The 13,838-nt window shown below is 38.8% G+C and overlaps 1 protein-coding gene across 2 annotated transcripts; it reads right to left on the bottom strand.

The window, feature by feature from the left end:
• Nucleotides 1-501: 501 nt before the first annotated feature.
• LOC124285881 (general transcription factor 3C polypeptide 6-like) lies at nt 502-13,473 on the bottom strand. Of its 2 annotated transcripts, none has more exons than XM_046722159.1 (5): nt 13,414-13,473; nt 7,145-7,222; nt 5,698-5,803; nt 4,304-4,411; nt 502-1,650 (listed from the first exon to the last, which is right to left on the bottom strand). In XM_046722159.1, the coding sequence occupies exons 1-5, from the start codon at nt 13,456-13,458 to the stop codon at nt 1,571-1,573; spliced, it is 417 nt and encodes a 138-aa protein (XP_046578115.1). In that variant the 5' UTR covers nt 13,459-13,473; the 3' UTR covers nt 502-1,570. The 2 variants fall into 2 exon arrangements, with proteins under 2 accessions (XP_046578115.1, XP_046578116.1); XM_046722160.1 differs by lacking the exon at nt 13,414-13,473 and adding an exon at nt 9,725-9,780.
• Between the last annotated feature and the right edge of the window lie 365 nt (nt 13,474-13,838).

Raw genomic sequence — 13,838 nt, forward strand, 5'->3', positions numbered from 1 at the left:
TTTACGATCAGTATGGACCAGGGGAATGTTTACCACCAGTGCGTCTGAAGGTGTCAGTGTGCCTCTAGTTCGTTTACGATCGGTTTGTACCAGGGGAATGTTTACCACCAGTGCGTCTGAAGGTGTCAGTGTGCCTCTAGTTTATGTTTACGATCAGTATGTACCAGGGGAATGTTTACCACCAGTGCGTCTGAAGGTGTCAGTGTGCCTCTAGTTTATGTTTACGATCAGTATGTACCAGGGGAATGTTTACCACCAGTGCGTCTGAAGGTGTCAGTGTGCCTCTAGTTTATGTTTACGATCTGATCGTCTGGAAGCCTGTATCTATTGCCTGTGCTCACAAGGAGAATGTTAACGACCAGTGTGTGCGAGATAAATGTTAATGACCCAAAGGGAATCTTCAGATAAAGATAATTAACGGCAATCCCATTGTGCCATATTCTTGATTTATTATTTAATGGGTAGTATTGGTATTCATATGATGCATGAGAACAAAAACACTTTTCGTAGTAATGTGTATTTTAGATGCCACTATGTGTACATGACCAATTACACAGACAAACAGACATCCCCATGATGGGCTTCGATTACAATGTTTTGGTCACATTAATGTCCATTCATATAAGCATATATTGTTGATCACAAGTCTTGTTAACACCAAGTATATGGATCTCTCAAACATCTTTTGGGTTTCAGTCAGTATGCAACAACCGCTTAAATGGTCCTGACCACAATACCTGTACAGCTGTACAAAGGCCAGTCAATATAATGAGTGAGTTTTGTTTGTACCCCGCTTTTAGCAATATTCCAGCAATATCAGGGCAGGGAACACCAGAAATGGGATTCACTCATTGTGCCCATGTTGGGAATCGAACCTGGGTCTTCAGCTTGACGTAGCGAGCGCCTTAACCACTAGGCTACCCCACCACCCCTCAGTCAACATAAACACATTCCAGTTTCACTGAAATTTTGACAAGATCTTAAAAGAGGTCGTCCTGCTTCACCATCACACATGATTTCAAACATAGACAGGTACAACTGAAACTGTTCACTGTGTGACATAATTGAAAAACAGTCTTGTATCAAAAAAAGCATCAATCATTGACAGGATTACCGGTACACAGATTTGTCAAATTCTCATTCACACAGCTTTGGGCAGGTCTCACTCTCACAGCTTTGGGCATGTCTCACTCTTACAGCTTTGGGAAGGTCTTGCGCACACAGATTTATGTCGTTCTCACGCACACAGATTCATGCCGTTCTCACTCACACAGCTTTGGGCAGGTCTCACTCACACAGCTTTGTGTAGGTCTCACTGCTGCTTCCATGCCATGTCTTGTGAAGGTTCATCAAGGAAATGAATTATTTCAACCTGAGACATAGATTCAGCATCCTCAGACGTTGTCCTTGTTATAATAGCCAGATGGAGATGGAGGCTGCATGATAAGATTGAGATATGTGAAGTTCAGAAACTCGTGTGTCAGTGTGTCAGGAACCGGATGAAGCCTGTGTTACTTGAACACCAGATGTAGAGGCAACAGGGGTGTCTGTGTTATCAGCAGGATCTGTTTCAGGCTCCATGCCATCTACATCTTCCACTCCCCCCATCTGTGTCAACTTCATCTTCATCCGGAATGCTCTGCCTGTGAGCTGCAGTTGAAAAGAATAAGTTTCAGAAAATTCCCTTTCATCCATGCTTCATCTTTTTCACTTAAACCAGAACATGAAATACAGTAGAACATGGTTATAGCGAACACGGATATAGTGTACAAACGGATATAGCGAACAAATTTAAAAGTACCGTCAACAGTCCTTTATAATATCATTAAAATTATACGTGAATAACGAACTCGTGAGTAGCGAATTAACGGCTATAGCGAACTGATTTACTACCCCCAAGACCCAATTAACGACGTGATTAGCGAACTCACTCAGTGTCAGCTCAGCCACTTAGCGGTACAGTATACATCAATCTTGTTGGCGGCGAATCAACATTGAATTGATGGTCATTAATTAATTAACAAAACAAACATATCGTGTTTAACCCATTCAACAACCGTTTTCGTTGACGAGGACGGTATCCATTGCCGTAGTATGATTGGCTGCCTTAGGTCACGTGTCTGATTTTGACCAATCACGATCCTTATAGCAGACTGTGGCGAAAAAGCGTCATTAGAAACCAATCTTTATCCAATAAAATCGCTTTTTTTACAACTGTGAAAATACTCTCGGCGAGGGTACAGTGATATTGTTGATGTTCCAGAGCTGTCGAACGATACCAGACACCACACGATTCACCTCGCATGTTATTCATTTGAAGCTTCGAAAACGGAGGTATTTCCCGTTGTTGTGTCATGTTAACGAACGGAAAGCCTGATTACATAAAAATGAAAATATAAAAGAAAAAGGCACGGGCATGTCACAAATGGAAAAAAAATCGCTACAGTTTTTGCTTCTTTCGTGGTTTATCTGGACATTAGAAATGTAAGCTTGCATTTTCATTAAAAAAATAAATGTATTTAAGTTGTAGTTGTATATTTTCAATTTTATTATAAAAATAAACTTCATATTTATCAACATGATATAGGTAATGTCTGTGAATGTCTACATCTCTACAATCCAAGATGGCGGTCAAATGTGAATAACGAACAACGGATATAGCGAACTAAATTTCTTGGTCCCTTGGAGTTCGTTATATCCGTGTTCTACTGTACTCACTTTGAAACTACAAATTTGAATTTAGTAACATTTGGCAAACTGGCCACAAAAATCAAATTACACTGTTATGTATAATCAGGACGTAACACTACATACCATGAGTTGATGGACCACAGCACAAAAACACATCTTGTCTGGTGCTTCAAACATTGACTAAGTTGTGATGGTGGGTCACTATAATTTGTATGCTTCTCTCAAGGGTAATACGGTCTGATGTACGCCTCTTTGTAGCAGTGTCACCCGAGCCGGTAGGCGAGGGATGACACTGCTACAAAGAGGCGTACATCAGACCGTGTTACCTGAGGGAGAAGCATACAACGTATTTATCTTACCGCCATGTTAAATGTACAAAATATCATTTTATTTTATGTTATAGATCGCTACCGACTATATGACATGCAAACAAAATGGTGTCTGCCTCTCGACTGGATTTTTAACATCAGTGAAACATATTCTGACATACATAAAACTGCCATAAAAATGGTTAATTATGTTTAAGCTGAGTGTGCAAACCACTCAATGTATAAAATAGCTTAAATAAAGCAGTGAAAATAAATGTGTACAAAGTGAACACAAAAACAGATGATCGAATGGCTTTCGAACTCGGGGCACAGCATGCGTCATATTATGACGTCATACGATTGTTAGCGCTTCAGCTTCTCGGCGGAGAGCTTGGCGTTTACCGTGGCAGCGGGTAATATTTTTTCCAGTTGTCGCCCTCCTGGGAGGGTGACACAGAAACTTGTTAAACCGTCATTGACCAATGAAATTAAAGTATTTTACATGAAGGTAAGATAAAATATAATTATGATACACTGTTTCTTTCACCCACATCAAAAAGCAAAGTATATCATCATTACTGATAGACTATCATAACAGTAAGCCCCTCTGATTAAACATTCGTGAAGATCCGGGTTAGAATTGGTCTCCTGTAACCCATGTTTGTCCAAAGGGGCAACAAACAGGATCGGGTGGTCAGACTCGCTGACTTGGTTGTCACATGTCATTGCATCCTAATAGCGTAGATCCATACTAATGCTGTTGATCACTGGATTGTGTGGTCCAGACACAATTATTTACAGCCCGCCATATTGCTGAGTGCAGCAATAAATAACAAAAACAAAACACTCTGATTAACCTCCAGTCAGTGGAGGGGCAGTGGGGTAGCCTAGTGGTTACAGTGATTGCTCATCATGCCGAAGACCTTGGTTCGATTCCCCACATGGGTATAATGTGTGAAGAACATTTCTGGTGTTCCCCGCAGTGATATTGCTGGAATATTGCTAAAAGCGGCGTCAAAACCATACTAACTCAAGTCAGTGGATGAGTGAGTGCAAATTAAGATCTAAACATTCTGTATTCTTAATATTATAGAATATCTATAGATTTAATTATGCTAAATTGAATTTGGAATCAAGGGTGAAGTGAATCAGTTGTATACTGAACAGTATGGTGCGTCAGCTGACCATGCAGTCCATAAGCAAGGTGAACACCCTCCTCCTTTCACACAGTCAAATTTGTCCTGAATTGTTTTGATTACTGATCTAATATATTGTACAAACATACTGGACATTTACAAACTTACTCTCTGCAATGTTCTTGCTCTGGAGGAATGCCCTCTTCATCACCAGCTTCTTGCGAGTGGAGCAGACGTACTCCAGGTCCTTCAAATCGGAGTCAGGTGCTGAGGGGTCTGAAAAAATACAGGTTAAGTTAACACTTACATCACAATGGGAACATTTCAACTACATGTACATATAGGTCCGTCTCCTATTCTCGCGGTAAACACGTTTTCTGCCGAAATCGCCGATGCGCGACACTTACCGGTTGTTTACATCACCGACTGGTAACTAGGAAGTGGACCAAGTCTGTAAGTGATCAAAATGTTTCAGTGTCATGAATATTGGGGAGTTTATACCAACTTGGACATATCATTACTTTTCCCCGCCCTTTCTGGCAGGATTGCTCTAACGTACACTCAATAACGTTAATTCCTGGTAATACCGCGAGAATGGGAGAAGCCTAGTTTCGTCAATGGCGGATCATATTGTTTATCACCGGGCTCACGAGTTGTAATTCACCTGATGGATTTAGCAGCTGATAGATGTAGATGTTAGAGGAGAAGGCCCTTCATTAAAAAACAACAAGCATTCATATAATAAGAATTGTTTGCGTTATTTTTTCAGCCGATATCCGTAAGTACCGCGAGAATAGGATATGCCTTCTTACATTTATATTTACCAACAAATTTCAACCCATGAAGGTCTGGGTTAGAATTGGTCTTAAGCAACCCATGCTTGTCATTGAGGTGACTAACAGGATCGGGTGGTCAGACTCGCTGACCTGCAGAGGCCCAGATAAGCTGCGCATCCGGGTAAAATATGCATAGAAAATTTCCAATTACGCATTGAAAAATAATTGTTGCATACCAATTATGCATTGAAAATGTTAGATACGCATACAAAATTTAAAACAAATGCATACGGAATATATTTATAAAAATCGCTTGCGTAATGAAAAAGACATTGATTGCTATAAAGTTGTACTGTTAGTATAGGACAAGTGTTGTACTTGTCAGTGTAGGATGAGTGATTTTTTTATGAAATCATTTCCATATTATTTAATTTAGTTTTGATTAGGTATGACATAAGGCAGAACATACCTGCTTAGTAAACTTACTCAATGACATAATACTTAGGTGAGTAAAATGACTGAAATATGCACATATTTGAAAGCAGTGGGTAACGGAAAATGAAATACCCACTCAACATTCATAATACCCACTCCAAAAAAATACAGTGGGTACAGTACCCACATGAGCTAAATCTGATCTGGAGCTCTGGACCTGGTTGATACATGTCATTGTATCCCAATTGCGTAGATCGATGTGCATGCTGTTGAACAGACCCGGTCAAGATTCGGAATATTGCCTGCGTTAAACAACAAACAAAAAAAAAAATACCAAAAGCCTTGACTTACCAGCAGGTATTCCTTTAAATATCATGGCTGTTCCAATTGCATCTTCATATTCCCCAGCGAAGACATAGTTTTCAATTTGAAGAACAGGCCGATCAGTGTCTATACCCTGAAGCAAATAAAAAGCAGTTAAATATTGTAATATTTTTTAGAAAATATAATTGATGCCTCAGTCATGTGAAGTAAAATATCATAACGAAACTTCTTGTCTCTTAATGTGTTGTTCTAGTTTCCAGAGGTATTAAGCTTGTATCCTAATCATATGACTAAACTCTGCACTGTGTTAGAGATAAGCGAGATGGGTGGGGTGGTAACAGTGACTCTTGTGAAGGTATGGGGACTGATGACGTAACCTTGTGGCTAAACTTTAAAGCGTTCGCTTGTCATGCCAAAGACCCAGGTTCAATTCCCTTCATAGGTACAATGTGTAAATCCCATTTCTGGTCTTTGATTAGGCAGGAGCAAAAGAGGTTCATTCGTCCAAACGATGCAATTTGCTGTGCAGAGTTGCTTCCCTTGGGTGAGCCAGACACCTATGAGGGGTTTGATTCCCATTCTACCTCTCCTCCTACATTCAGCTGACACCCTGTGATTGAACTGTAATACTCTTACAAACAGCATCAAACCCAACTCACTCACTCATTAGTGATCAGGCTTTCAAACCAATAGTTAGTGAACCTCACACTCTGAGACACTTAATTGACAGCACACAAAGTCAGCAATCTAACCCACTCAGCCTTCTTGGCTCTCACTAAAACAGCAATCTGACAAGTGTAAATTGGCATGGCTTCCACAGTCAAAAGCCGTAAACACACAATACCAATTAGACAGTGGTCAAATGTAACATGTCACATTTGACATGGAGCGTGTGAGAAGCCCAGATGGGTCTCAACCTCACAAACTACTAGAATCTATACTTTACCGAAAAAGCTAAATGAAGAATAATCATTTTTAATTTGTTATTATTGATTTACTGATTATTATTCACATTTTTCATACCAACATAAGCTGTAATGTCTCAAGATACACAGGGTGTAAATTCATTTGTTACCCTTCACATAATTAGAACAAGCATTGTCACTAAGGTGACATAATCCCTCGCCGCAAATTATCAAATCAAACTTAAAAAGTAATGAAAGTGAAGGTCGTAATTTAAGATGAAGTTAAATGTAAACAAAAACATGACCAGTCAACCTCTCTTGATATCTTGCTCTGTAGTTGTTCAAACGCACAAATATTTTCAAGATTCACTTTGACCTTGACATGAATGTCTTAGTGTACGAAATATGCAAAAATAGTAATAAAGAAATTGCTTATTGAAAAACATTCAAGGGAAGTCTTGAAAGTCTATGAAGAACTAATTGTATTGTATCAGAATACTGTACCACCATAACTTTACACCACTAATTTGTTCTAATATATGCTGACTAGGCAGAACGTATATACCTACCAACACTTCACATTTCAGATTGTCTTTCTTCAGGGTTTCACTGTCGATCAGTCCAGACAACTCAGCCACAACCAGTGTCTGTTGATGACATAAAAAACAATGGACAATAAATACATTCAGCATTTCTAAACATGTTCTGAAAACATAAACATAATATGTGCACATGTTACCTTTGTTACAATGCTCAAGATCTTGCATTCATCACGTTTAAGGGGTGAGTGAGATTAGTTGGGATATGACGATATGTGTCTACAGGACAATGGCAGACACGTTTGTCACAGAATAATGCTTCAAATCAAATTGCATCAGCACTGTTCAATACTAAATTGAGGATGAACAATTTAAGTCTTATTTATTAGAAGCATTCTTACTTGTGATTGAGAGGGTATGTGGGTCATAATTCATATAGCTTAGTGATATATATCTTTAATCTGGTAAACATGCCAAAGGCAACTGTGAGTGAGTTTAGTTTTATGCCTCTTTTAGCAATATTCCAGCAATATCACAGCGTACCAGAAATGGGCTTCATACAATGTACCCATGGGGGGAATCAAACCCGGGTGTCCAGCGTGACTAGTGAACACTTTAACCAGTAGGATACTCCACTGCCCCTAAAAGCCACAGGCCACAAGAACACTACAATTCGTCCCTCTGTCCATAGTATAACATTCAACCACAGGATCAAACCAACATTCTTTTTAAGTGATACACGATTTCCAATGACGCATTAGTAGTATTTAGAATTAATGTATTTCATATAAGCATGATGGCATTTAAGCAAATACTAATGTTCATTTTCAGTTAATCTAATAGAATAGCAGACACAATATCTACAGTGGGTGCTCTCCTGGTCAGCACCTGTGCCATTTCAATCATCAGACGACCCTGTATGACATCCACATCTCAATCTGGTCAGGATCTGTTTCAACACAACTCGGTGAACCTATGCGTAGTACGATGCACTCATTAACACTATTAACAATGTTGTCTTTAGTTGCCATATGCTGTATCTTAATACTAAATAGGTCAGTTATACAAGGTGTTTTTATGATGTGGTCCCATAGAAATGGATGTTGACTCATTCTGAAGCTTTGGCGAAGTCAATAAACATGATAAAGAAACAATAGAATCTTCCACCTGTGGATTTCTATAAATATTTCCTGATTTTACAGAGTAAACATATTGTGAGCTGTTGAAATTCTCTCTGGAATCCAGTTTGATTTTCATTGACAATATTATCAGAAGTCCATTTTTGAAAATCGACAAAGGACCTGTAACATAGACATACAACTGCCTTGTACCATTCTGCGGGAAAATGTCAATTTATTATTTTATTTATCAAATAAGTCTATAAAGATTGTAGCTATCACCATGATGACTAGAATGGAATTTTGAAGCAGATCAGATGTGTGTTCATCCCTTGGGCTTTCTTTGGGGAAACATATCTCTTTCACTTCGTGTAGGGGTGTGTCCATATTTATTCAGGAACAATTATGATAATCAATTGGCAACTTCATTTGCTTCTGAGGAAGTGACTACTGTTGCAATGAGCAAACTTTCAAAGAAAAAAGTATCACTCATTTTGGCTAATCTTGATACAAAAGGAAGGCTTCCTTTTGAAACATAATATTTTTCCACAATTAGCGAGTGTTATCTTGCATAGATAACAATTTGTCTCTTCATGTCTTGTTTGTAACTGGCCTTTTTCCTACAATGCTGCTCATTACAACCATCAATCTGGCTGAACCTGTCAACAGAATTGCTTAACGAGTTCTGTCAGCATCCAGCCATTCAGGTTTAGGTCAGAGAGCGAGTCATGTGACTGGTATTAAACTTACATATCCTGTCAGCAACTTTGTCAATGTTCTTTGTTCAGAGATATTTCATTATACTTAATGTCATCCACCACTAACTTAAAAACATTATCAGAAATATGTTGATAAAAAGTTTCTAAACAGGCTTCTTTCTGATACACATCCTATAAATCCAGTAATTGATATGGTGTTCCCAAGTGATTATGAGTGAGTATGATCTAACACAATATTCCAGCAATATCACCGTAGGGGGACACCAGAAATGATTGTCACACATTGAATTTATGTGGGCAATCAAACACGGGTCTTCAGAGTGACGAGCAGACGCCTTAACCGTTTATCATGATTAGGAAAGGATAAGCTTCTTCCAGGACCAAACCCTAAAACTATTGTTTGTTCCATCAGAAAGTGTTCGACTCAGAACCTTTTGGGCTTAAAATAAACGCCTATCAAATTTATTGATTTCTTTATGGCCTATGTTGGTTTACAAAGGGTTGTGAAAATGCACTACATACAATTCAGCTCAGAGCTGCCATGGGTATTCTGACTGTATGATTATAAAATTATCAGCTGTTTACACTAAAGAAAGACTTAGTGTTTTATGTTATGGCGCAAAATATACAAAATCATAATTTCAAGATCTGGCAACAACTTGACGGTTCCACATTATCTGCAGACGTTGAAGGTATAAATAAAAACTTATTCAAAATCAAAGCATCAATCTGCTCATGATGAATTCAATACAGTCACAGAAAGACAACCGAACCTCTTCCCACTCGCCGTATTCGTCCTCCATTTTGAATGAGGTTTTACGAAAAGTGCCCCATCCACATGAAAACGGATTGAACATTGATCACCAAACTGGGATTAATAGGACTGAATATCGATCAAAGAAAGATGCATTTAAATGTGCGAGAAGCTCAGTGGTTTTCGATATCATTAAAGGCACATATAATTGCTATGTTATACGTTAATATCATTTTGTTGGAAGGTCCAAGCGTGAAAGACATAGAGAAGCGCACGTAAAATATCCTACACCCGACTTAAAAGAAATAAAGAGTGAATGAGTATGGTTTTATGCCGCTTTTAGCAATATTCCAGCAATATCACGGCGGGCACACCTAAAATGGGCTGCAAATATTCTACCCATGTGATGAATCGACCCCGGGCCTTCGTCGTGACGAACAAACGTATAAACCAGTTGGCAACCCCACCGCCACAGACAATACAAAGTTTTGTCAGTGAGAAGTATATTGAGAACAGTGTAACTGTCCAGATAAATGCTATCCTACTTATGCGCGAGGCATTTAGAATTTGGAGCAGTAAGGAAGGATACAAATATATAAATGAACAACTTTTTTATTACAGTGAGAGCGACGTTTCGGTGTAGGTTCTAACACTTGCGTCATATTGGCATTAACATGTACACCGAAACATCGCTCTCACCGAAATAATAAAAAAAAGTGGTTCATCTATTGTGATAGAGTTTTATTTACGTTTTTTAGGCCACAGGCCCACAGTACAAAACATTTCAATACTGTGATTACAAATGGAGTGATTCATACAATTTCAAAGTAAAATATATGCATTTAGACAAATTCACAGAAGTAAGTTGATGATTTGAAGACATAAGTCGAACAAATGTTCAAATGAGGGGTTACTGTAGTATTTGTACTCAATATACTGCTTTCTTAAGTCGGTGAAGGCACAGCAGACAAGGATAAAATGGTACTCGTTTTCGACAAGCTGAATATTATATCGAAGGCAGTATCTACATAAACGGTTCTCGATGTCTATGCCCAAACGTCTCCCCATTTCGATCATTAGCTGGTGGGAGCCACATCTGAATCTAGTTAACGCTTGCTTCAATGGCGGGGGAACTGATTTGTGAGAGATAGGATTCCGCATGCAGAACTGTTTTGTAAGATGAATAAGCTGTCAACTTGGGGTTAGATGCTATTGAAGCCTGCCATCGTTGAATGTTGTAGTCAGACACTCTTTGTTTGAACTCAGACATGAAAATATCAATATGTCCAATATCTTGCATAACCCAAGCGTACCCGAATCCAAACTGGAATAAGATATGTTTGATTTTTGTGGCCCAAGAAGATCTGTTGACGTTGTCTAATCCATATAGCATAAGATAGGTTTGCTTCGGTAATCTGTCGTTATTCATGTTGATTATTTTGGCCCAATATTTAACACATTTATTTACATAAGAAACATATAATAGAGGTCGTCCACTTTCGCCGAGCACCGCATCATTGCAGGTTGTCAAAGGCAGATGTAGAATTCGTTTAATGAACTTTGTCTGTACCCTCTCAATTTGTTCTACCACCTCATATCCCCAGAGCTCGGCGCCGTATGTAAGTATTGGAAGGACCATACTGTCGAAAATCCTCATTGCAGTGGTGATCTGTAATCCGCCACACATATAGTGAAGTCTGTATATGTGTAGACATACTTTCTCCGCCTGCTTTGCTAACACCTGTCTCGATCTTGTCCACACTAGTTTGGGTGTAAAATGAAGTCCGAGATACTTATAATACGAGACAGTTTCTATTTGGGATCCTCTGTAGTACCATTTTTCATATGAACGTAAATATCCACCTTTTCGGAATACAACGATTTTGGATTTCTGCATATTCAACGTCAATCCCCATTTTGTACAAAAATTACTGACACAATTGATTTGGTCCTGTAGTTTTCCGGCAAAGTCCGCGGTGTTAGCAACATCATCGGCGTAGAGCAGCGAACATACATTAGGTAATTCCTCTGACATAAATATTCCTTTACAGTTAGATGTTGACATCTCAGTGACTAGTTCGTTGATGTATAAAATGAACAACAGTGGACTGACCATACAACCTTGGCGTGTACCAACACAGCACTGAAAAAAATCCGTAAGCCCTTTATCTGTACGGACACACGACTGAAGCTTAGAGTACATATTTCTTAAAACTTTCAAGATGTTCCCATGTATTCCATATTTGATAAGCCGATGCCACAGTAATGTATGATTGACGCTATCGAAAGTCTTAGAGAAGTCAATAAAGAAGACGTACATTCTCCCTCCAGTTGATTTAGACAAGTATTTCGCGATCATACCGTAGAGAGAGAACATGTTGTCAACTGTACTATACCCTTTCCTAAAACCTGACTGATTCTCATGAATGATGTTGTTTTCTGTGATCCATTGTTGAAGTCGCTGATTTAATATTTTAGTGAAAATCTTTCCAATTACCGGCAGGAGCGAGATTCCTCAGTAATTATTTGGACCGGATAAAGAACCAGTCTTGTGTAGTGGACAGATAATAGCTTTGCACCATGTCATTGGGAAATTGCCAGTTGCCAATATTTCATTAAAAAGGTATGTCAGACTAACTGAAATGTAATTGACAGAATGTTTCAATAACTATGATGAAAGACCATCCCAGCCTGGCGCTTTTCGGCATTTAAGATTCCGTATAGTATCTGTGACTTCACGCAGTGTTATTTCGTCGTTGAGTTGATAAGGAAATAGTTGGTTACAATCATTACAATGTGAGTCATGATCTGATAGGTCGTTTGTTATGCCATCAATAATGGTTGAATCCGTTGTTACAGAGTTTAGCAAGTGTTCGAAATAGGTAAACCACTCGGTGCCACTGATTTTGTTGGTAGACGAAGAAGTAGCTTTAATTGATTTAATAGCTTTCCACAATTCCTCAGGGTTGTCACGAATGTTATGGAACTTCTCTTTAATATGTAACTGATGAGAGGATTTCTTAAGTCTGCATGTTGATTTAAAGACACGTTTCATTTGTTGGTATTTTCGAAAATCCATTGAAGCGTCTGTCAATCTGAACTTGTCGAGAGCCCGGTACTTGTCCCGCTTCGCTGACTCACACTGCTTGTCCCACCAGGCAGGCTGACGCTCGGTCGAGTCACGTGACCCGTGTCGTCTGCTCATCCCATCTGCAGCCCGCGCATAGAGACTCGAGATCATATCGACAGCACTATCAATATCAACACACAACAAATTGTTAATATCCTCTATCATTGACTTAGAAACATCATCAGCAATAAGTTTTCAAGATTCTCCCGAAAGATATCATTCCACACAAACTTTGTATAAGGTTGAATTGGTATCTCATTTGTTGAGTCACTGCATTTAGTGTTTATGTTTAATTCACACGTGATAGGAAAGTGATCAGATTCGTCCAGTGTTAGAACCTCAAAGTCAATTATCCGATCGAACAGCTGTGAAGTCGCCAACATGTAGTCAACTGTGCTACGTCCATTATTTGCTGTACATGTAATATTACCTTCTCTATCTCCTAGGAATCTGCCATTGAGCACATGAACACAGTGTAAGCTACAAATCTCAAGCAATCTTCTTCCAAAATTGTTGACTTCTTTATCTTTGTTTCTACGAGGTATACAGAATACATCACTGTCATATCATTCACTCACAGGTAAGAAGTCAGCACTGTCATCACTAATGAAATCTTCCTCCATCCCTGTTCTGCAATTAAAATCTCCCATCAGTAATATGTCTGCATCATATTTGTTGTTCAACTCACATAGTGAGTTATATAAAGATGACATGGTTTCCAGACCATGCATTAAATATAAGCATAACAACCCAAATTCCCTTTAACAATATGGCTGACAGTTTGTGTCAGTCTGTTAATCCAGGTGACAGATAATAGTTTGAAATATGTTAATCTATGGAATGGTGTCGTAGTTTCACATAGATAAGTGTGTATATATAAGCTGTCAGCATTGGTTACATGTCGTGTTATAGCTACTCTAACTATACCATGTTTGCTATTCATGAACACGATACACTTCACACAATGCTCGCCTTTCATCTACATCGCCCAACCTTGAGACGT

This window comes from Haliotis rubra, unplaced genomic scaffold, assembly GCF_003918875.1.
Source record: "Haliotis rubra isolate DU_JTF1 unplaced genomic scaffold, ASM391887v1 Scf37, whole genome shotgun sequence".
Classification (NCBI taxonomy): Eukaryota; Metazoa; Mollusca; class Gastropoda; order Lepetellida; family Haliotidae; genus Haliotis; species Haliotis rubra.

Excerpts from the sequence above, each read along its gene's own strand:
- LOC124285881 (XM_046722159.1), bottom strand. The coding sequence starts at position 13,458 with ATGGAGGAAGATTTCATTAGTGATGACAGTGCTGACTTCTTACCT. Across the intron at positions 7,223-13,413 it reads ACAGTGCTGACTTCTTACCT|ACACTGGTTGTGGCTGAGTT; the intron begins GTGAGTGAATGA and ends TGTCATCAACAG. Across the intron at positions 5,804-7,144 it reads ATCTGAAATGTGAAGTGTTG|GGTATAGACACTGATCGGCC; the intron begins GTAGGTATATAC and ends TATTTGCTTCAG.